Source organism: Mauremys mutica, chromosome 24 (assembly GCF_020497125.1).
Source record: "Mauremys mutica isolate MM-2020 ecotype Southern chromosome 24, ASM2049712v1, whole genome shotgun sequence".
NCBI lineage: Eukaryota > Metazoa > Chordata > Testudines > Geoemydidae > Mauremys > Mauremys mutica.
In genome coordinates, this window is record NC_059095.1 from 9,930,702 (window position 1) to 9,952,390 (window position 21,689).

General features: G+C 47.6%; 4 protein-coding genes across 4 annotated transcripts; all 4 read right to left on the reverse strand.

The window, feature by feature from the left end:
- Positions 1-2,030: 2,030 nt before the first annotated feature.
- Positions 2,031-7,767, reverse strand: LOC123356089 (mucin-5AC-like). Its single transcript, XM_044999064.1, has 3 exons — positions 4,237-7,767; positions 3,011-3,456; positions 2,031-2,105 (listed from the first exon to the last, which is right to left on the reverse strand). The coding sequence occupies exons 1-3, from the start codon at positions 7,622-7,624 to the stop codon at positions 2,031-2,033; spliced, it is 3,909 nt and encodes a 1,302-aa protein (XP_044854999.1). The 5' UTR covers positions 7,625-7,767.
- Positions 7,768-8,502: 735 nt separating this feature from the next.
- LOC123356090 (mucin-5AC-like) lies at positions 8,503-10,270 on the reverse strand. Its single transcript, XM_044999065.1, has 2 exons — positions 9,077-10,270; positions 8,503-8,535 (listed from the first exon to the last, which is right to left on the reverse strand). Exons 1-2 carry the CDS (start codon positions 10,268-10,270, stop codon positions 8,503-8,505), a joined length of 1,227 nt encoding a protein of 408 aa, XP_044855000.1.
- Positions 10,271-14,970: 4,700 nt separating this feature from the next.
- Positions 14,971-17,620, reverse strand: LOC123356091 (mucin-5AC-like). Its single transcript, XM_044999066.1, has 2 exons — positions 15,545-17,620; positions 14,971-15,003 (listed from the first exon to the last, which is right to left on the reverse strand). Exons 1-2 carry the CDS (start codon positions 17,618-17,620, stop codon positions 14,971-14,973), a joined length of 2,109 nt encoding a protein of 702 aa, XP_044855001.1.
- Positions 17,621-18,053: 433 nt separating this feature from the next.
- Positions 18,054-21,299, reverse strand: LOC123356092 (mucin-5AC-like). The gene is made up of 2 exons (XM_044999067.1): positions 18,925-21,299; positions 18,054-18,088 (listed from the first exon to the last, which is right to left on the reverse strand). The coding sequence occupies exons 1-2, from the start codon at positions 21,146-21,148 to the stop codon at positions 18,054-18,056; spliced, it is 2,259 nt and encodes a 752-aa protein (XP_044855002.1). The 5' UTR covers positions 21,149-21,299.
- Between the last annotated feature and the right edge of the window lie 390 nt (positions 21,300-21,689).

Here is a 21,689-nt window from a genome sequence, read left to right on the forward strand (position 1 = left end):
TCCCAGGTTTGTTTGGGATCCCAGGAGCTGCTGCTTTGGTGGTACTCTCTAATGTTGTACTTTGGGTCGTGGTGGTTTTAACCACAGGAGTTGTCTGTGTTGTTGTGACATTATTATCTTTAATTTGTTCCAATGGCTTAACAGTGTTCTGGTAGATTACGTCAGTTATTTCATGATCTGTGTAGAGAAATGTATCTCAAGTATACTAGTATATATATATATGTTCTTACACCACATATTGAGTGCGTATCTAAGGAATATATATACTGATAATATATCATCAGTGTTAACGTACACAGAGTTTTCTTTACCTTTGAAGATAGCAGCATTTTCTCTCCAGTTCTGAATTTTTTCTATCTATATTTCTCACAACTTACATGTTGAACATATATAAGAGAGTCATTCTGTAGTTTGCTCTAGAATATTTTTTCCATTTCCTACTCTCTGGACCTCGTTCTCAGTTAACGAACGGATCTCTACACTACTCTTGCAGTGGTTGTAACTGTAATTTGCCCTCTCATTCATAGCTTCATACATTGCAAGGCCAGAGGGGACCGCTGTGATCATCTAGTCTGACCTCCTGTAGGCCATAGAACTTCCCCAAAATAATCCCTTTTGAAATAGAGAATAACTTAAATTAAAAAAAAATCTAACCTTGATTTTAAAATTGCCCAGGGTGTTGTATCCACCACAACTCTTGGTAAAATTTTCCAAAGGCTAATTATTCTAGTTTTTTAAAATGTACACGTTTTTTCCCATCCAGATTTGTCTAGGTTCAACTTCTAGCTGCTGGATCTTGTGATACTTTAATTTGCTCTAGAGCTGTTTATCGAATATTTGTTCCCAAGGCAGGTTCTTATAGATTGAGGGGTGACTTGACCACAACCTTTTCTTTGTTAAGCTGAATAGATTTTGCTCACTGAGTCTATCGTACTAATTTTCAATCATTGTCTGGGCTTTTCTCTGACCCCTCTCCAGTTTATCAACATCCTTCTTGAATTCTGGGCACCAGAACTGGACACAATATTCTAGCAACAGTTGCACCAACACCAAATACAAAAGTAAAATAACTTGAGCATGCCTCCTGTGCATTCACACAAAACAGGTCTTGCGAGGGAGAGTAGGAGGTCCTCCCTCATCACTTTATAGCTCTGTGGTTCGGTTACTCACTTGGGATGTGGGAGACATACTGTTGTGCTCAGGATAAATAATTAAAGAGTCATCTAGGCCCAGGGACTGCATCCTGGGCCTTCCCCATCCTGGCTAACATGCACTTGCGTGCTCTCGATCTTCCTATCTCTCTCTGAGTTATTTGGGCCACAGAAAGAGAAAAGGCGCACGAGAACAACTCTGTATCATTCTAAGGAACCTCCCTCCCCTCATTCATTGTATAACAGCCTAGGTACCTAACTCAGGCTTTGTGAATCTCAGTGACTTTCTAACTGCCTAAAAGTTTGGTGAGGTGACACTCAGCCTCACCATGCCTAACTCCTTTTGTGCATTCAGACCATATTTTTTTAAGCATGAGTAGTCCCATTGACATCAGCAAGACTACTCACTTGCTTCAGTGCTTTGCTGAAAAGGGATAGACTTAATCATATGCTTAAAGTTAAGCACATACTCCATTTCAAGTTTATAAGCAATTACTGTAAATGAGAAAAAGGTACCAAGAAAAATTGGGACAATTGCCATTCCAATCCCTTTTTTATATCAATTTGTATCCCCTCCCACTCACATGATTCTGTTAACTAACAACCTCAAAGATGGGTTGAGTTGAGCAGAAACCTTCATTAATACTCCCATCTGTTCTCTATATTTTTTCTTTTATGTTCACCTTTCTCTTGTTTCCTATATATATGAAAATTCTAAATTTCATTACATATATCCCAAATAATATCTGGCTACTGTAGGTAGCAGGACACCTTCACTTTTGCTGTATTCAAAATACCTCCATTCTAACAGGATAATAATACTCAGAAACAATTTGTTTCTTTGAATCTCAAAGGATAAACAAGAGGAAAATAATGCCCTTACTTGTCAATGCAGCTGTGGTAGGTGAAAGCGATGTTGTGGTCATCACAGAGATGGCTGCTGTTGTTTCTCCTCTGATAGGAACGCCCAGAGAGGTTGTGGTCTCAGCCAGAGAAGTTGTAAAAAGGGCAGCTGTGGTTGTTCCCTCTCGTGTTGTGGAGGTGTAAGTTGTTGTGGTCTCTGTAGGGGTAGTGATTGGAGCCGCTGTACTTCTCTCTGCTGCTGTAGCAATGGGTGATGTTTTACTAGTCTCGGCGAGAACAGTGGTGACAGGGGATGCTGTGGGTGTCCCCCGTTCTGTAGTGGTGCCCAAAGCTATTGGGATCTCAGATGGGGAATTGGTCTCCAGAGCAGATGTGGATGTTTTAAGAGCTGCTGTAGTGGGAGTCACTGTCACTGTGGTCTCAGCAGGAGAAGTCACCACAATAGCAACTGTAGATGTCTCTGGTAAAGAGGAGGTGACAGCACTTGTGGTTGCAGTGGGATAAGTGACAAGAAGGGCAGCTGTGGTTGTCTCAACTTCTGTAGAAGTGCTGGGAATACTTGTGGTATCAGAGGGCAAACTTGTCTCAAGGCGGGCCATAGATGTCAACGGTAAAACAGAAGTCACTCCAGTTGTGGTCACAGTGACGGAAGTGGCCACAGGAGCTGGTGTGGTGATAGCCAGTGAAGTGGTAGCTTCAACTGGGAAAGTACCTGGAATAAAAATTGTGGTTTTCTCCTCTACTATAGAGGTTCTAGGTAATTCTGAAGTCTCAGTTAGGAGAGTGGTCTCTAGAGGAGCAATAGAGGATTGTGGAAAAGAAGAGGCAGCTGCTGTGTTCTGAGATAATGTAGTAGTAGGAAAACTAATTCTTCTTGTTTCTTCTAATGTTGTGTGACTAGTCATTGCTGTAGATTGAACTGGAGAAGTAGTCTCTAAAAGAGAGCTGAATGTCTGTCCGATGGTAGAGGTGGCCAAAAATGTGCTCCCAGTTACGGTGCTGGTAGGAAGAGTAACTGTGGTTGCCTTTTCCACTGTAGTGATAGTAGATATAGTCGTAGTCTCTCCTGGAGAAGTGATCTCTGCAGGAGTTTTGGAGGTCTCTGGAGTAGTTGAGGTGGCTATCGATGTACTCCCAGATTCTGAAGCTGTAAGAAGAAGAAGGGTGGTTGTTTCTTCACTTCTGGTTGTACTAGTTATTGCTGTAGTTTCAGCTGCAGAAGTCATCTGGAAAGGTGAAGTGGATGTTTCTGCTGTGGTAGAGCTGGCTATAGCTGTGCTTTCGGCTTGTGAAGTTGCAGGGAGGGAAAGTGTGGTTGTCACTTCAGCTCCAGTGGTACTAGTTATTGTTGTCTTCTCTGTTGGGGTTGTAGTATCTACTGGAGTTGTGGAGGTCTCTGGAAAAGTTGAGGTGGCTGTAGCTGTGCTCCCAGGTTCTGAGGCTGTAAGAAGGGGAAGCGTGGTTGTCTCTTCACTTCTAGTGCTAGTAGTCATTGCTGTAGTTTGAGGTGCAGAAGTCGTCTCTAGAGGAGAGCGGGAGGTTATTCCTATGTTAGAGGTGGCTGCAGCAGTGGTTTCAGGTTGTGAAGTGCTAAGAAGGGGAAGGGTGGTAGTCCCTTCTGTTGTAGAAGTACTAGTTATTGCTGTACTTTCAGCTGGAGAAGTCGTCTGGAAAGGTGAGGTGGATGTTTCTGCTGTGGTAGAGCTGGCTATAGCTGTGCTTTTGGCTTGTGAAGTTGCAGGGAGGGAAAGTGTGGTTGTCACTTCAGCTCCAGTGGTACTAGTTATTGTTGTCTTCTCTGTTGGGGTTGGGGTTTCTACAGGAGTTCCAGAGGTCTCTGGAAAAGTTGAGGTGGCTATTTCTGTGCTCCCAGGTTCTGAAGTTGTAAGAAGGGGAAGCGTGGTTGTCTCTTCACTTCTAGTGATACTAGTCATTGCTGTAGTTTGAGCTGCAGAAGTCGTCTCTAGAGGAAAGGTGGAGGTTATTCCTATATTAGAGGTGGCTGCAGTACTGGTTTCAGGTTGTGAAGAGCTGAGAAGGGGAAGGATGCTTGTCCCTTCTGTTGTGGAAATATTAATTACTGGTGTAGTCTCAGCTGGGGAAGTGGTCTTCAATGCAACTATGGTTGTTTCTGGAACAGTTGAGGTGGCTCCTGTTGTGCTTTCTGGTTGTGAAGTTGCAAGAAGAGAAAGCGTGGTTGTCACTTCAGCTCCAGTGGTACTAGTTATTGTTGTCCTCTCTGTTGGGGTTGTGGTTTCTACAGGAGTTGTGGAGGTCTCTGGAAACGTTGAGATGGCTGTAGCTGTGCTCCCAGGTTCTAAAGTGGTAAGAAGGGGAAGCGTGGTTGTCTCTTCACTTCCAGTGCTGCTAGTCATTGCTGTAGTTTGAGCTGCAGAAGTCGTCTCTAGAGGAGAGGTGGAGGTTATTCCCAAGGTAGAGGTGTCTGCAGGAGTGGTTTCAGATTGTGAAGTGCTAAAAAGAGGAAGGGTGGTTGTCCCTTCTACTGTAGAAGTACTAATTATTGGTGTAGTCTCAGCTGGGGAAGTGGTGTCTTGCAGAACTGTGGTTGTTTCTGGAGCAGTTGAGGTGGTTGCAGTTGTGCTTTCAGGTTGCGAAGTTGAAGGAAGGGAAAGTGTGGTTGTCACTTCAGCTCCAGTGGTACTAGTAATTGTTGTCCTCTCTGTTGGGGTTGTGATTTCTACAGGAGTTGTGGAGGTCTCTGGAAACATTGAGGTGGCTATAGCTGTGCTCCCAGGTTCTGAAGCAGTCGGAAGAGGAAGTGTGGTTGTCCCTTCACGTCTAGTGCTACTAGTCATTGCTGTAGTTTGAGGTGCAGAAGTCATCTCTAGAGAAGAGGTGGAGGTTATTCCTATGGTAGAGGTGGCTGCAGCACTGGTTTCAGGTTGTGAAGTGCTAAGAAGGGGAAGGGTGGTTGTCCCTTCTATTGTAGGAGTACTAATTATTGGTGTAGTCTCAGCTGGGGAAGTGGTCTTTAACGTAACTTTCGTGGTTTCTGTTGCAGTTGAGGTGGCCATAGCTGTGCTCGCAGGCAGTGTAGTCGTGGGATTAAGAAGAATGGTTGTCACCTCTATTGTAGAAGTACTGGTTATTACTGAAGTTTGAGCTGCTGAAGTCATCTGGAATGGTGAGCTGGATGTTTCTGCTGTGGTAGAGCTGGATATAGCTGTGCTTTCGGCTTGTGAAGTTGCAGGGAGGGAAATTGTGGTTGTCACTTCAGCTCCAGTGGTACTAGTTCTTGTTGTCCTCTCTGTTGGGGTAGTGGTTTCTACAGGAGTTGTGGAGGTCTCCGGAAAAGTTGAGGTGCCTGTAGCTGTGCTCTCAGGTTCTGAAGTTGTAAGAAGGGGAAGCGTGGTTGTCTCTTCACTTCTAGTGCTACTAGTCATTGCTGTAGTTTGAGCTGCAGAAGTCGTCTCTAGAGGAGAGGTGGAGGTTATTCCTGTGGTAGAGGTGTCTGCAGGAGTGGTTTCAGATTGTGAAGTGCTAAGAAGAGGAAGGGTGCTTGTCCCTTCTACTGTAGAAGTACTAATTATTGGTGTAGTCTCAGCTGGGGAAGTGGTCTCTTGCAGAACTGTGGTTGTTTCTGGAGCAGTTGAGGTGGCTGCAGTTGTGCTTTCAGGTAGTGAAGTTGAAGGAAGGGAAAGTGTGGTTGTCACTTCAGCTGCAGTGGTACTAGTTCTTGTTATCCTCTCTGTTGGGGTTGTGGTTTCTACAGGAGTTGTGGAGGTCTCTGGAAACATTGAGGTGGCTATAGCTGTGCTCCCAGGTTCTGAAACTGTCGGAAGAGGAAGCGTGGTTGTCTCCTCACTGCTAGTGCTGCTACTCATTCCTGTAGTTTGAGCTGCAGATGTCGTGTCTAGAGGAGAGGTGGAGGTTATTCCTGTGGTAGAGGTGGCTGCAGCACTGATTTCAGGTTGTGAAGTGCTAAGAAGGGGAAGGGTGCTTGTCCCTTCTACTGTAGAAGTACTAATTATTGGAGTACTCTCAGCTGGGGAAGTTGTGTCTTGCAGAACTGTGGTTGTTTCTGGAGCAGTTGAGGTGGCTCCAGTTGTGCTTTCGGCTTGTGAAGTTGCAGGGAGGGAAATTGTGATTGTCACTTCAGCTCCAGTGGTACTAGTTCTTGTTGTCCTCTCTGTTGGGGTTGTGGTTTCTACAGGAGTTGTGGAGGTCTCCGGAAAAGTTGAGGTGGCTGTAGCTGTGCTCCCAGGTTCTGAAGTTGTAAGAAGGGGAAATGTGGTTGTCTCTTCACCTCTACTGCTACTAGTCATTGCTGTGGTTTGAGGTGCAGAAGTCGACTCTAGAGGAGAGGTGGAGGTTATTACTGTGGTAGAGGTGGCTGCAGGAGTGGTTTCAGATTGTGAAGTGCTAAGAAGAGGAAGGGTGCTTGTCCCTTCTACTGTAGAAGTACTAATTATTGGTGTAGTCTCAGCTGGGGAAGTGGTCTTTTGCAGAACTGTGGTTGTTTCTGGAGCAGTTGAGGTGGCTGCAGTTGTGCTTTCAGGTTGTGAAGTTGAAGGAAGGGAAAGTGTGGTTGTCACTTCAGCTCCAGTGGTACTAGTTCTTGTTGTCCTCTCTGTTGGGGTTGGGGTTTCTACAGAAGTTGCAGAGGTCTCCGGAATAGTTGAGGTGGCTGTAGCTGTGCTCTCAGGTTCTGAAGTTGTAAGAAGGGGAAGCGTGGTTGTCTCTTCATTTCTAGTGCTACTAATCATTGCTGTAGTTTGAGGTGCAGAAGTCGTCTCTAGAGAAGAGGTGGAGGTTATTCCTATGGTAGAGGTGTTTGCAGGAGTGGTTTCAGATTTTGAAGTGCTAAGAAGGGGAAGGGTGCTTGTCCCTTCTACTGTAGAAGTACTAATTATTGGTGTAGTCTCAGCTGGGGAAGTGGTGTCTTGCAGAACTGTGGTTGTTTCTGGAGCAGTTGAGGTGGCTGCAGTTGTGCTTTCCGGTTGTGAAGTTGAAGGAAGGGAAAGTGTGGTTGTCACTTCAGCTCCAGTGGTACTAGTTCTTGTTATCCTCTCTGTTGGGGTTGTGGTTTCTACAGGAGTTGTGGAGGTCTCTGGAAACATTGAGGTGGCTATCGCTGTGCTCCCAGGTTCTGAAGCTGTCGGAAGAGGAAGCGTGGTTGTCTCCTCACTGCTAGTGCTGCTACTCATTCCTGTAGTTTGAGCTGCAGATGTCGTCTCTAGAGGAGAGGTGGAGGTTATTCCTGTGGTAGAGGTGGCTGCAGCACTGGTTTCAGGTTGTGAAGTGCTAAGAAGGGGAAGGGTGCTTGTCCCTTCTACTGTAGAAGTACTAATTATTGGTGTAGTCTCAGCTGGGGAAGTTGTGTCTTGCAGAACTGTGGTTGTTTCTGGAGCAGTTGAGGTGGCTGCAGTTGTGCTTTCAGGTTGTGAAGTTGCAGGGAGGGAAATGGTGGTTGTCACTTCAGCTCCAGTGGTACTAGTTCTTGTCGTCCTCTCTGTTGGGGTTGTGGTTTCTACAGGAGTTGTGGAGGTCTCCGGAAAAGTTGAGGTGGCTGTAGCTGTGCTCCCAGGTTCTGAAGCTGTCGGAAGAGGAAGCGTGGTTGTCTCCTCACTTCTAGTGCTGCTAGTCATTGCTGTAGTTTGAGCTGCAGATGTCGTCTCTAGAGGAGAGGTGGAGATTATTCCTATGGTAGAGGTGGCTGCAGCACTGGTTTCAGGTTGTGAAGTGCTAAGAAGGGGAAGGGTGCTTGTCCCTTCTACTGTAGAAGTACTAATTATTGGTGTACTCTCAGCTTGGGAAGTGGTCTCTTGCAGAACTGTTGTTGTTTCTGGAGTAGTTGAGGTGCCTGCAGTTGTGTTTTCTGGTAGTGAAGTTGAAGGAAGGGAAAGTGTGGTTGTCACTTCAGCTCCAGTGGTACTAGTCCTTGTTGTCCTCTCTGTTGGGGTTGTGGTTTCTACAGGAGTTGTGGAGGTCTCCGGAAAAGTTGAGGTGGCTGTAGCTGTGCTCTCAGGTTCTGAAGTTGTAAGAAGGGGAAGCGTGGTTGTCTCTTCACTTCTAGTGCTACTAGTCATTGCTGTAGTTGGAGGTGCAGAAGTTGTCTCTAGAGGAGAGGTGGAGGTTATTCCTATGGTAGAGGTGGCTGCAGCACTGGTTTCAGGTTGTGAAGTGCTAAGAAGGGGAAGGGTGCTTCTCCCTTCTACTGTAGAAGTACTAATTATTGGTGTAGTCTCAGCTGGGGAAGTGGTCTCTTGCAGAACTGTGGTTGTTTCTGGAGCAGTTGAGGTGGCTCCTGTTGTGCTTTCAGGTTGTGAAGTTGCAAGAAGGGAAAGCATGGTTGTCACTTCAGGTCCAGTGGTACTAGTTATTGTTGTGCTCTCTGTTGGGGTTGTGGTTTCTACAGGAGTTGTGGAGGTCTCTGGAAACATTGAGGTGGCTGTAGCTGTGCTCCCAGGTTCTGAAGCTGTCGGAAGAGGAAGCGTGGTTGTCTCCTCGCTTCTAGTGCTGCTAGTCATTGCTGTAGTTTGAGGTGCAGAAGTTGTTTCTAGAGAAGAGGTGGAGGTTATTACTGTGGTAGAGGTGGCTGCAGGAGTGGTTTCACGTTGTGAAGTGCTAAGAAGGGGAAGGGTGCTTGTCCCTTCTACTGTAGAAGTACTAATTATTGGAGTACTCTCAGCTGGGGAAGTGGTGTCTTGCAGAACTGTGGTTGTTTCTGGAGCAGTTGCGGTGGCAGCAGTTGTGCTTTCGGCTTGTGAAGTTGTAGGGAGGGAAATTGTGGTTGTGACTTCAGCTCCAGTGGTACTAGTTCTTGTTGTCCTCTCTGTTGGGGTTGTGGTTTCTACAGGAGTTGTGGAGGTCTCCGGAAAAGTTGAGGTGGCTGTAGCTGTGCTCTCAGGTTCTGAAGTTGTAAGAAGGGGAAGCGTGGTTGTCTCTTCACTTCTAGTGCTACTAGTCATTGCTGTAGTTTGAGGTGCAGAAGTCGTCTCTGGAGAAGAGGTGGAGGTTATTGCTATGGTAGAGGTGTTTGCAGGAGTGGTTTCAGATTGTGAAGTGCTAAGTAGGGAAAGGGTGCTTGTCCCTTCTACTGTAGAAGTACTAATTATTGGTGTAGTCTGAGCTGGGGAAGTGGTGTCTTGCAGAACTGTGGTTGTTTCTGGAGCAGTTGAGGTGGCTGCAGTTGTGCTTTCAGGTTGTGAAGTTGAAGGAAGGGAAAGTGTGGTTGTCACTTCAGCTCCAGTGGTACTAGTTCTTGTTGTCCTCTCTGTTGGGGTTGTGGTTTCTACAGGAGTTGTGGAGGTCTCCAGAAAAGTTGAGGTGGCTGTAGCTGTGCTCTCAGGTTCTGAAGTTGTAAGAAGGGGAAGCGTGGTTGTCTCTTCACTTCTACTGCTACTAGTCATTGCTGTAGTTTGAGGTGCAGAAGTCGTCTCTAGAGAAGAGGTGGAGGTTATTGCTATGGTAGAGGTGTTTGCAGGAGTGGTTTCAGATTGTGAAGTGCTAAGTAGGGAAAGGGTGCTTGTCCCTTCTACTGTAGAAGTACTAATTATTGGTGTAGTCTCAGCTGGGGAAGTGGTGTCTTGCAGAACTGTGGTTGTTTCTGGAGCAGTTGAGGTGGCTGCAGTTGTGCTTTCAGGTTGTGAAGTTGAAGGAAGGGAAAGTGTGGTTGTCACTTCAGCTCCAGTGGTACTAGTTCTTGTTGTCCTCTCTGTTGGGGTTGTGGTTTCTACAGGAGTTGTGGAGGTCTCCGGAAAAGTTGAGGTGGCTGTAGCTGTGCTCTCAGGTTCTGAAGTTGTAAGAAGGGGAAGCGTGGTTGTCTCTTCACTTCTACTGCTACTAGTCATTGCTGTAGTTGGAGGTGCAGAAGTCGTCTCTAGAGGAGAGGTGGAGGTTATTCCTATGGTAGAGGTGGCTGCAGGAGTGGTTTCAGATTGTGAAGTGTTAAGAAGAGGAAGGGTGCTTGTCCCTTCTACTGTAGAAGTACTAATTATTGGTGTAGTCTCAGCTGGGGAAGTGGTCTCTTGCAGAACTGTGGTTGTTTCTGGAGCAGTTGAGGTGGCTGCAGTTGTGCTTTCAGGTTGTGAAGTTTCAGGGAGGGAAAGTGTGGTTGTCACTTCAGCTCCAGTGGTACTAGTTCTTGTTGTCCTCTCTGTTGGGGTTGGGGTTTCTACAGGAGTTGTGGAGGTCTCCGGAAAAGTTGAGGTGGTTGTAGCTGTGCTCTCAGGTTCTGAAGCTGTCGGAAGAGGAAGCGTGGTTGTCTCCTCGCTTCTAGTGCTGCTAGTCATTGCTGTAGTTGGAGGTGCAGAAGTCGTCTCTAGAGAAGAGTTGGAGGTTATTGCTATGGTAGAAGTGTTTGCAGGAGTGGTTTCAGATTGTGAAGTGCTAAGAAGGGGAAGGGTGCTTGTCCCTTCTACTGTAGAAGTACTAATTATTGGTGTACTCTCAGCTGGGGAAGTGGTCTCTTGCAGAACTGTGGTTGTTTCTGGAGCAGTGGAGGTGCCTGCAGTTGTGTTTTCTGGTAGTGAAGTTGAAGGAAGGGAAAGTGTGGTTGTCACTTCAGCTCCAGTGGTACTAGTTCTTGTTATCCTCTCTGTTGGGGTTGTGGTTTCTACAGGAGTTGTGGAGGTCTCCCGAAAAGTTGAGGTGGCTGTAGCTGTGCTCCCAGGTTCTGAAGCTGTCGGAAGAGGAAGCGTGGTTGTCTCCTCGCTTCTAGTGCTGCTAGTCATTGCTGTAGTTGGAGGTGCAGAAGTTGTCTCTAGAGGAGAGGTGAAGGTTATTGCTATGGTAGAGGTGTCTGCAGGAGTGGTTTCGGATTGTGAAGTGCTAAAAAGGGGAAGGGTGATTGTCCCTTCTACTGTAGAAGTACTAATTATTGGAGTACTCTCAGCTGGGGAAGTTGTGTCTTGCGGAACTGTGGTTGTTTCTGGAGCAGTTGCGGTGGCTGCAGTTGTGCTTTCGGCTTGTGAAGTTGCAGGGAGGGAAATTGTGGTTGTGACTTCAGCTCCAGTGGTAATAGTTCTTGTTGTCCTCTCTGTTGGGGTTGTGGTTTCTACAGGACTTGTGGAGGTCTCCGGAAAAGTTGAGGTGGCTGTAGCTGTGCTCCCAGGTTCTGAAGCTGTCGGAAGAGGAAGCGTGGTTGTCTCCTCACTTCTAGTGCTGCTAGTCATTGCTGTAGTTTGAGCTGCAGATGTCGTCTCTAGAGGAGAGGTGGAGATTATTCCTATGGTAGAGGTGGCTGCAGCACTGGTTTCAGGTTGTGAAGTGCTAAGAAGGGGAAGGGTGCTTGTCCCTTCTACTGTAGAAGTACTAATTATTGGTGTACTCTCAGCTGGGGAAGTGGTCTCTTGCAGAACTGTGGTTGTTTCTGGAGCAGTTGAGGTGCCTGCAGTTGTGTTTTCTGGTAGTGAAGTTGAAGGAAGGGAAAGCGTGGTTGTCACTTCAGCTCCAGTGGTACTAGTTCTTGTTGTCCTCTCTGTTGGGGTTGTGGTTTCTACAGGAGTTGTGGAGGTCTCCGGAAAAGTTGAGGTGGCTGTAGCTGTGCTCTCAGGTTCTGAAGTTGTAAGAAGGGGAAGCGTGGTTGTCTCTTCACTTCTAGTGCTACTAGTCATTGCTGTAGTTGGAGGTGCAGAAGTTGTCTCTAGAGGAGAGGTGGAGGTTATTCCTGTGGTAGAGGTGGCTGCAGCACTGGTTTCAGGTTGTGAAGTGCTAAGAAGGGGAAGGGTGCTTCTCCCTTCTACTGTAGAAGTACTAATTATTGGTGTAGTCTCAGCTGGGGAAGTGGTCTCTTGCAGAACTGTGGTTGTTTCTGGAGCAGTTGCGGTGGCAGCAGTTGTGCTTTCGGCTTGTGAAGTTGTAGGGAGGGAAATTGTGGTTGTGACTTCAGCTCCAGTGGTACTAGTTCTTGTTGTCCTCTCTGTTGGGGTTGTGGTTTCTACAGGAGTTGTGGAGGTCTCCGGAAAAGTTGAGGTGGCTGTAGCTGTGCTCTCAGGTTCTGAAGTTGTAAGAAGGGGAAGCGTGGTTGTCTCTTCACTTCTAGTGCTACTAGTCATTGCTGTAGTTTGAGGTGCAGAAGTCGTCTCTGGAGAAGAGGTGGAGGTTATTGCTATGGTAGAGGTGTTTGCAGGAGTGGTTTCAGATTGTGAAGTGCTAAGTAGGGAAAGGGTGCTTGTCCCTTCTACTGTAGAAGTACTAATTATTGGTGTAGTCTGAGCTGGGGAAGTGGTGTCTTGCAGAACTGTGGTTGTTTCTGGAGCAGTTGAGGTGGCTGCAGTTGTGCTTTCAGGTTGTGAAGTTGAAGGAAGGGAAAGTGTGGTTGTCACTTCAGCTCCAGTGGTACTAGTTCTTGTTGTCCTCTCTGTTGGGGTTGTGGTTTCTACAGGAGTTGTGGAGGTCTCCAGAAAAGTTGAGGTGGCTGTAGCTGTGCTCTCAGGTTCTGAAGTTGTAAGAAGGGGAAGCGTGGTTGTCTCTTCACTTCTAGTGCTACTAGTCATTGCTGTAGTTGGAGGTGCAGAAGTTGTCTCTAGAGGAGAGGTGGAGGTTATTCCTATGGTAGAGGTGGCTGCAGCACTGGTTTCAGGTTGTGAAGTGCTAAGAAGGGGAAGGGTGCTTCTCCCTTCTACTGTAGAAGTACTAATTATTGGTGTAGTCTCAGCTGGGGAAGTGGTCTCTTGCAGAACTGTGGTTGTTTCTGGAGCAGTTGAGGTGGCTCCTGTTGTGCTTTCAGGTTGTGAAGTTGCAAGAAGGGAAAGCATGGTTGTCACTTCAGGTCCAGTGGTACTAGTTATTGTTGTGCTCTCTGTTGGGGTTGCGGTTTCTACAGGAGTTGTGGAGGTCTCTGGAAACATTGAGGTGGCTGTAGCTGTGCTCCCAGGTTCTGAAGCTGTCGGAAGAGGAAGCGTGGTTGTCTCCTCGCTTCTAGTGCTGCTAGTCATTGCTGTAGTTTGAGGTGCAGAAGTTGTTTCTAGAGAAGAGGTGGAGGTTATTACTGTGGTAGAGGTGGCTGCAGGAGTGGTTTCAGGTTGTGAAGTGCTAAGAAGGGGAAGGGTGCTTGTCCCTTCTACTGTAGAAGTACTAATTATTGGAGTACTCTCAGCTGGGGAAGTGGTGTCTTGCAGAACTGTGGTTGTTTCTGGAGCAGTTGCGGTGGCTGCAGTTGTGCTTTCGGCTTGTGAAGTTGTAGGGAGGGAAATTGTGGTTGTGACTTCAGCTCCAGTGGTACTAGTTCTTGTTGTCCTCTCTGTTGGGGTTGTGGTTTCTACAGGAGTTGTGGAGGTCTCCGGAAAAGTTGAGGTGGCTGTAGCTGTGCTCTCAGGTTCTGAAGTTGTAAGAAGGGGAAGCGTGGTTGTCTCTTCACTTCTAGTGCTACTAGTCATTGCTGTAGTTGCAGGTGCAGAAGTTGTCTCTAGAGGAGAGGTGGAGGTTATTCCTATGGTAGAGGTGGCTGCAGCACTGGTTTCAGGTTGTGAAGTGCTAAGAAGGGGAAGGGTGCTTCTCCCTTCTACTGTAGAAGTACTAATTATTGGTGTAGTCTCAGCTGGGGAAGTGGTCTCTTGCAGAACTGTGGTTGTTTCTGGAGCAGTTGAGGTGGCTCCTGTTGTGCTTTCAGGTTGTGAAGTTGCAAGAAGGGAAAGCATGGTTGTCACTTCAGCTCCAGTGGTACTAGTTCTTGTTGTCCTCTCTGTTGGGGTTGTGGTTTCTACAGGAGTTGTGGAGGTCTCCGGAAAAGTTGAGGTGGCTGTAGCTGTGCTCTCAGGTTCTGAAGTTGTAAGAAGGGGAAGGGTGGTTGTCCCTTCTACTGTAGAAGTAGTAATTATTGGTGTAGTCTGAGCTGGGGAAGTGGTGTCTTGCAGAACTGTGGTTGTTTCTGGAGCAGTTGAGGTGGCTGCAGTTGTCCTTTCAGATTGTGAAGTTGAAGGAAGGGAAAGTGTGGTTGTCACTTCAGCTCCAGTGGTACTAGTTCTTGTTGTCCTCTCTGTTGGGGTTGTGGTTTCTACAGGAGTTGTGGAGGTCTCCGGAAAAGTTGAGGTGGCTGTAGCTGTGCTCCCAGGTTCTGAAGCTGTCGGAAGAGGAAGCGTGGTTGTCTCCTCACTTCTAGTGTTGCTAGTCATTGCTGTAGTTTGAGCTGCAGATGTCGTCTCTAGAGGAGAGGTGGAGATTATTCCTATGGTAGAGGTGGCTGCAGCACTGGTTTCAGGTTGTGAAGTGCTAAGAAGGGGAAGGGTGCTTGTCCCTTCTACTGTAGAAGTACTAATTATTGGTGTACTCTCAGCTGGGGAAGTGGTCTCTTGCAGAACTGTGGTTGTTTCTGGAGCAGTTGAGGTGCCTGAAGTTGTGTTTTCTGGTAGTGAAGTTGAAGGAAGGGAAAGTGTGGTTGTCACTTCAGCTCCAGTGGTACTAGTTCTTGTTGTCCTCTCTGTTGGGGTTGTGGTTTCTACAGGAGTTGTGGAGGTCTCCGGAAAAGTTGAGGTGGCTGTAGCTGTGCTCTCAGGTTCTGAAGTTGTAAGTAGGGGAAGCGTGGTTGTCTCTTCACTTCTAGTGCTACTAGTCATTGCTGTAGTTGGAGGTGCAGAAGTTGTCTCTAGAGGAGAGGTGGAGGTTATTCCTATGGTAGAGGTGGCTGCAGCACTGGTTTCAGGTTGTGAAGTGCTAAGAAGGGGAAGGGTGCTTCTCCCTTCTACTGTAGAAGTACTAATTATTGGTGTAGTCTCAGCTGGGGAAGTGGTCTCTTGCAGAACTGTGGTTGTTTCTGGAGCAGTTGAGGTGGCTCCTGTTGTGCTTTCAGGTTGTGAAGTTGCAAGAAGGGAAAGCATGGTTGTCACTTCAGGTCCAGTGGTACTAGTTATTGTTGTGCTCTCTGTTGGGGTTGTGGTTTCTACAGGAGTTGTGGAGGTCTCTGGAAACATTGAGGTGGCTGTAGCTGTGCTCCCAGGTTCTGAAGCTGTCGGAAGAGGAAGCGTGGTTGTCTCCTCGCTTCTAGTGCTGCTAGTCATTGCTGTAGTTTGAGGTGCAGAAGTTGTTTCTAGAGAAGAGGTGGAGGTTATTACTGTGGTAGAGGTGGCTGCAGGAGTGGTTTCACGTTGTGAAGTGCTAAGAAGGGGAAGGGTGCTTGTCCCTTCTACTGTAGAAGTACTAATTATTGGAGTACTCTCAGCTGGGGAAGTGGTGTCTTGCAGAACTGTGGTTGTTTCTGGAGCAGTTGCGGTGGCAGCAGTTGTGCTTTCGGCTTGTGAAGTTGTAGGGAGGGAAATTGTGGTTGTGACTTCAGCTCCAGTGGTACTAGTTCTTGTTGTCCTCTCTGTTGGGGTTGTGGTTTCTACAGGAGTTGTGGAGGTCTCCGGAAAAGTTGAGGTGGCTGTAGCTGTGCTCTCAGGTTCTGAAGTTGTAAGAAGGGGAAGCGTGGTTGTCTCTTCACTTCTAGTGCTACTAGTCATTGCTGTAGTTTGAGGTGCAGAAGTCGTCTCTGGAGAAGAGGTGGAGGTTATTGCTATGGTAGAGGTGTTTGCAGGAGTGGTTTCAGATTGTGAAGTGCTAAGTAGGGAAAGGGTGCTTGTCCCTTCTACTGTAGAAGTACTAATTATTGGTGTAGTCTGAGCTGGGGAAGTGGTGTCTTGCAGAACTGTGGTTGTTTCTGGAGCAGTTGAGGTGGCTGCAGTTGTGCTTTCAGGTTGTGAAGTTGAAGGAAGGGAAAGTGTGGTTGTCACTTCAGCTCCAGTGGTACTAGTTCTTGTTGTCCTCTCTGTTGGGGTTGTGGTTTCTACAGGAGTTGTGGAGGTCTCCAGAAAAGTTGAGGTGGCTGTAGCTGTGCTCTCAGGTTCTGAAGTTGTAAGAAGGGGAAGCGTGGTTGTCTCTTCACTTCTACTGCTACTAGTCATTGCTGTAGTTTGAGGTGCAGAAGTCGTCTCTAGAGAAGAGGTGGAGGTTATTGCTATGGTAGAGGTGTTTGCAGGAGTGGTTTCAGATTGTGAAGTGCTAAGTAGGGAAAGGGTGCTTGTCCCTTCTACTGTAGAAGTACTAATTATTGGTGTAGTCTCAGCTGGGGAAGTGGTCTCTTGCAGAACTGTGGTTGTTTCTGGAGCAGTTGAGGTGGCTCCTGTTGTGCTTTCAGGTTGTGAAGTTGCAAGAAGGGAAAGCGTGGTTGTCACTTCAGCTCCAGTGGTACTAGTTATTGTTGTGCTCTCTGTTGGGGTTGTGGTTTCTACAGGAGTTGTGGAGGTCTCTGGAAACATTGAGGTGGCTGTAGCTGTGCTCCCAGGTTCTGAAGCTGTCGGAAGAGGAAGCGTGGTTGTCTCCTCGCTTCTAGTGCTGCTAGTCATTGCTGTAGTTTGAGGTGCAGAAGTTGTTTCTAGAGAAGAGGTGGAGGTTATTACTGTGGTAGAGGTGGCTGCAGGAGTGGTTTCAGGTTGTGAAGTGCTAAGAAGGGGAAGGGTGCTTGTCCCTTCTACTGTAGAAGTACTAATTATTGGAGTACTCTCAGCTGGGGAAGTGGTGTCTTGCAGAACTGTGGTTGTTTCTGGAGCAGTTGCGGTGGCTGCAGTTGTGCTTTCGGCTTGTGAAGTTGTAGGGAGGGAAATTGTGGTTGTGACTTCAGCTCCAGTGGTACTAGTTCTTGTTGTCCTCTCTGTTGGGGTTGTGGTTTCTACAGGAGTTGTGGAGGTCTCCGGAAAAGTTGAGGTGGCTGTAGCTGTGCTCTCAGGTTCTGAAGTTGTAAGAAGGGGAAGCGTGGTTGTCTCTTCACTTCTAGTGCTACTAGTCATTGCTGTAGTTGCAGGTGCAGAAGTTGTCTCTAGAGGAGAGGTGGAGGTTATTCCTATGGTAGAGGTGGCTGCAGCACTGGTTTCAGGTTGTGAAGTGCTAAGAAGGGGAAGGGTGCTTCTCCCTTCTACTGTAGAAGTACTAATTATTGGTGTAGTCTCAGCTGGGGAAGTGGTCTCTTGCAGAACTGTGGTTGTTTCTGGAGCAGTTGAGGTGGCTCCTGTTGTGCTTTCAGGTTGTGAAGTTGCAAGAAGGGAAAGCATGGTTGTCACTTCAGCTCCAGTGGTACTAGTTCTTGTTGTCCTCTCTGTTGGGGTTGTGGTTTCTACAGGAGTTGTGGAGGTCTCCGGAAAAGTTGAGGTGGCTGTAGCTGTGCTCTCAGGTTCTGAAGTTGTAAGAAGGGGAAGCGTGGTTGTCTCTTCACTTCTACTGCTACTAGTCATTGCTGTAGTTTGAGGTGCAGAAGTCGTCTCTAGAGAAGAGGTGGAGGTTATTGCTATGGTAGAGGTGTTTGCAGGAGTGGTTTCAGATTGTGAAGTGCTAAGTAGGGAAAGGGTGCTTGTCCCTTCTACTGTAGAAGTACTAATTATTGGTGTAGTCTCAGCTGGGGAAGTGGTGTCTTGCAGAACTGTGGTTGTTTCTGGAGCAGTTGAGGTGGCTGCAGTTGTGCTTTCAGGTTGTGAAGTTGAAGGAAGGGAAAGTGTGGTTGTCACTTCAGCTCCAGTGGTACTAGTTCTTGTTGTCCTCTCTGTTGGGGTTGTGGTTTCTACAGGAGTTGTGGAGGTCTCCGGAAAAGTTGAGGTGGCTGTAGCTGTGCTCTCAGGTTCTGAAGTTGTAAGAAGGGGAAGCGTGGTTGTCTGTTCACTTCTACTGCTACTAGTCATTGCTGTAGTTGGAGGTGCAGAAGTCGTCTCTAGAGGAGAGGTGGAGGTTATTCCTATGGTAGAGGTGGCTGCAGGAGTGGTTTCAGATTGTGAAGTGTTAAGAAGAGGAAGGGTGCTTGTCCCTTCTACTGTAGAAGTACTAATTATTGGTGTAGTCTCAGCTGGGGAAGTGGTCTCTTGCAGAACTGTGGTTGTTTCTGGAGCAGTTGAGGTGGCTGCAGTTGTGCTTTCAGGTTGTGAAGTTTCAGGGAGGGAAAGTGTGGTTGTCACTTCAGCTCCAGTGGTACTAGTTCTTGTTGTCCTCTCTGTTGGGGTTGTGGTTTCTACAGGAGTTGTGGAGGTCTCCGGAAAAGTTGAGGTGGCTGTAGCTGTGCTCTCAGGTTCTGAAGCTGTCGGAAGAGGAAGCGTGGTTGTCTCCTCGCTTCTAGTGCTGCTAGTCATTGCTGTAGTTGCAGGTGCAGAAGTCGTCTCTAGAGAAGAGTTGGAGGTTATTGCTATGGTAGAGGTGTTTGCAGGAGTGGTTTCAGATTGTGAAGTGCTAAGAAGGGGAAGGGTGCTTGTCCCTTCTACTGTAGAAGTACTAATTATTGGTGTACTCTCAGCTGGGGAAGTGGTCTCTTGCAGAACTGTGGTTGTTTCTGGAGCAGTTGAGGTGCCTGCAGTTGTGTTTTCTGGTAGTGAAGTTGAAGGAAGGGAAAGTGTGGTTGTCACTTCAGCTCCAGTGGTACTAGTTCTTGTTATCCTCTCTGTTGGGGTTGTGGTTTCTACAGGAGTTGTGGAGATCTCCGGAAAAGTTGAGGTGGCTGTAGCTGTGCTCCCAGGTTCTGAAGCTGTCGGAAGAGGAAGCGTGGTTGTCTCCTCGCTTCTAGTGCTGCTAGTCATTGCTGTAGTTTGAGTTGCAGATGTCGTCTCTAGAGGAGAGGTGGAGGTTATTCCTGTGGTAGAGGTGGCTGCAGGAGTGGTTTCAGGTTGTGAAGTGCTAAGAAGGGGAAGGGTGCTTGTCCCTTCTACTGTAGAAGTACTAATTATTGGAGTACTCTCAGCTGGGGAAGTTGTGTCTTGCGGAACTGTGGTTGTTTCTGGAGCAGTTGCGGTGGCTGCAGTTGTGCTTTCGGCTTGTGAAGTTGCAGGGAGGGAAATTGTGGTTGTGACTTCAGCTCCAGTGGTAATAGTTCTTGTTGTCCTCTCTGTTGGGGTTGTGGTTTCTACAGGACTTGTGGAGGTCTCCGGAAAAGTTGAGGTGGCTGTAGCTGTGCTCCCAGGTTCTGAAGCTGTCGGAAGAGGAAGCGTGGTTGTCTCCTCACTTCTAGTGCTGCTAGTCATTGCTGTAGTTTGAGGTGCAGATGTCATCTCTAGAGGAGAGGTGGAGGTTATTCCTATGGTAGAGGTGGCTGCAGGAGTGGTTTCAGGTTGTGAAGTGCTAAGAAGGGGAAGGGTGCTTGTCCCTTCTACTGTAGAAGTACTAATTATTGGTGTACTCTCAGCTGGGGAAGTGGTCTCTTGCAGAACTGTGGTTGTTTCTGGAGCAGTTGAGGTGCCTGCAGTTGTGTTTTCTGGTAGTGAAGTTGAAGGAAGGGAAAGCGTGGTTGTCACTTCAGCTCCAGTGGTACTAGTTCTTGTTGTCCTCTCTGTTGGGGTTGTGGTTTCTACAGGAGTTGTGGAGGTCTCCGGAAAAGTTGAGGTGGCTGTAGCTGTGCTCTCAGGTTCTGAAGTTGTAAGAAGGGGAAGCGTGGTTGTCTCTTCACTTCTAGTGCTACTAGTCATTGCTGTAGTTGGAGGTGCAGAAGTTGTCTCTAGAGGAGAGGTGGAGGTTATTCCTATGGTAGAGGTGGCTGCAGCACTGGTTTCAGGTTGTGAAGTGCTAAGAAGGGGAAGGGTGCTTCTCCCTTCTACTGTAGAAGTACTAATTATTGGTGTAGTCTCAGCTGGGGAAGTGGTCTCTTGCAGAACTGTGGTTGTTTCTGGAGCAGTTGAGGTGGCTCCTGTTGTGCTTTCAGGTTGTGAAATTGCAAGAAGGGAAAGCATGGTTGTCACTTCAGGTCCAGTGGTACTAGTTATTGTTGTGCTCTCTGTTGGGGTTGTGGTTTCTACAGGAGTTGTGGAGGTCTCTGGAAACATTGAGGTGGCTGTAGCTGTGCTCCCAGGTTCTGAAGCTGTCGGAAGAGGAAGCGTGGTTGTCTCCTCGCTTCTAGTGCTGCTAGTCATTGCTGTAGTTTGAGGTGCAGAAGTTGTTTCTAGAGAAGAGGTGGAGGTTATTACTGTGGTAGAGGTGGCTGCAGGAGTTGTTTCAGGTTGTGAAGTGCTAAGAAGGGGAAGGGTGCTTGTCCCTTCTACTGTAGAAGTACTAATTATTGGAGTACTCTCAGCTGGGGAAGTGGTGTCTTGCAGAACTGTGGTTGTTTCTGGAGCAGTTGCGGTGGCTGCAGTTGTGCTTTCGGCTTGTGAAGTTGTAGGGAGGGAAATTGTGGTTGTGACTTCAGCTCCAGTGGTACTAGTTCTTGTTGTCCTCTCTGTTGGGGTTGTGGTTTCTACAGGAGTTGTGGAGGTCTCCGGAAAAGTTGAGGTGGCTGTAGCTGTGCTCTCAGGTTCTGAAGTTGTAAGAAGGGGAAGCGTGGTTGTCTCTTCACTTCTAGTGCTACTAGTCATTGCTGTAGTTGCAGGTGCAGAAGTTGTCTCTAGAGGAGAGGTGGAGGTTATTCCTATGGTAGAGGTGGCTGCAGGAGTGGTTTCAGATTTTGAAGTGTTAAGAAGAGGAAGGGTGCTTGTCCCTTCTACTGTAGAAGTACTAATTATTGGTGTAGTCTGAGCTGGGGAAGTGGTCTCTTGCAGAACTGTGGTTGTTTCTGGAGCAGTTGAGGTGCCTGCAGTTGTGCTTTCAGGTAGTGAAGTTGAAGGAAGGGAAAGTGTGGTTGTCACTTCAGCTCCAGTGGTACTAGTTCTTGTTGTCCTCTCTGTTGGGGTTGTGGTTTCTACAGGAGTTGTGGAGGTCTCCGGAAAAGTTGAGGTGGCTGTAGCTGTTCTCCCAGGTTCTGAAGCTGTCGGAAGAGGAAGCGTGGTTGTCTCCTCGCTTCTAGTGCTGCTAGTCATTGCTGTAGTTGGAGGTGCAGAAGTCGTCTCTAGAGAAGAGTTGGAGGTTATTGCTATGGTAGAGGTGTTTGCAGGAGTGGTTTCAGATTGTGAAGTGCTAAGAAGGGGAAGGGTGCTTGTCCCTTCTACTGTAGAAGTACTAATTATTGGTGTACTCTCAGCTGGGGAAGTGGTCTCTTGCAGAACTGTGGTTGTTTCTGGAGCAGTTGAGGTGCCTGCAGTTGTGTTTTCTGGTAGTGAAGTTGAAGGAAGGGAAAGTGTGGTTGTCACTTCAGCTCCAGTGGTACTAGTTCTTGTTATCCTCTCTGTTGGGGTTGTGGTTTCTACAGGAGTTGTGGAGGTCTCCCGAAAAGTTGAGGTGGCTGTAGCTGTGCTCCCAGGTTCTGAAGCTGTCGGAAGAGGAAGCGTGGTTGTCTCCTCGCTTCTAGTGCTGCTAGTCATTGCTGTAGTTGGAGGTGCAGAAGTTGTCTCTAGAGGAGAGGTGAAGGTTATTGCTATGGTAGAGGTGTCTGCAGGAGTGGTTTCGGATTGTGAAGTGCTAAAAAGGGGAAGGGTGATTGTCCCTTCTACTGTAGAAGTACTAATTATTGGTGTACTCTCAGCTGGGGAAGTGGTCTCTTGCGGAACTGTGGTTGTTTCTGGAGCAGTTGAGGAAGTGGTCTCTTGCGGAACTGTGGTTGTTTCTGGAGCAGTTGAGGTGGCTGCAGTTGTGCTTTCGGCTTGTGAAGTTGCAGGGAGGGAAATTGTGGTTGTGACTTCAGCTCCAGTGGTAATAGTTCTTGTTGTCCTCTCTGTTGGGGTTGTGGTTTCTACAGGACTTGTGGAGGTCTCCGGAAAAGTTGAGGTGGCTGTAGCTGTGCTCCCAGGTTCTGAAGCTGTCGGAAGAGGAAGCGTGGTTGTCTCCTCCCTTCTAGTGCTGCTAGTCATTGCTGTAGTTTGAGCTGCAGATGTCGTCTCTAGAGGAGAGGTGGAGATTATTCCT

What these genes read in the sequence shown, in the direction of transcription:
- LOC123356092 (XM_044999067.1), bottom strand. Translation starts at nt 21,148, where the DNA reads ATGACTAGCAGCACTAGAAGCGAGGAGACAACCACGCTTCCTCTTCCG. An exon ending in AATGACTAGCAGCACTAGAA is followed by an intron (nt 18,089 to 18,924) that starts GTGAGGAGACAA and finishes TCTTCTCTAGAG; the next exon opens with ACGACTTCTGCACCTGCAAC.
- LOC123356090 (XM_044999065.1), bottom strand. Translation starts at nt 10,270, where the DNA reads ATGACTAGCAGCACTAGAAGCGAGGAGACAACCACGCTTCCTCTTCCG. An exon ending in CAATAATTAGTACTTCTACA is followed by an intron (nt 8,536 to 9,076) that starts GTAGAAGGGACA and finishes CCTCTTCTCTAG; the next exon opens with AAACAACTTCTGCACCTCAA.
- LOC123356091 (XM_044999066.1), bottom strand. Translation starts at nt 17,620, where the DNA reads ATGACTAGTAGCAGTAGAAGTGAACAGACAACCACGCTTCCCCTTCTT. An exon ending in CAATAATTAGTACTTCTACA is followed by an intron (nt 15,004 to 15,544) that starts GTAGAAGGGACA and finishes CCTCTTCTCTAG; the next exon opens with AAACAACTTCTGCACCTCAA.
- LOC123356089 (XM_044999064.1), bottom strand. Translation starts at nt 7,624, where the DNA reads ATGACTAGCAGCACTAGAAGTGAGGAGACAACCACGCTTCCTCTTCCG. An exon ending in AGAGAGGACAACAATAACTA is followed by an intron (nt 3,457 to 4,236) that starts GTACCACTGGAG and finishes CCCTTCTTACAG; the next exon opens with CCTCAGAACCTGGGAGCACA. An exon ending in TTACTCTTCCTACCAGCACC is followed by an intron (nt 2,106 to 3,010) that starts GTAACTGGGAGC and finishes CGTTCCTATCAG; the next exon opens with AGGAGAAACAACAGCAGCCA.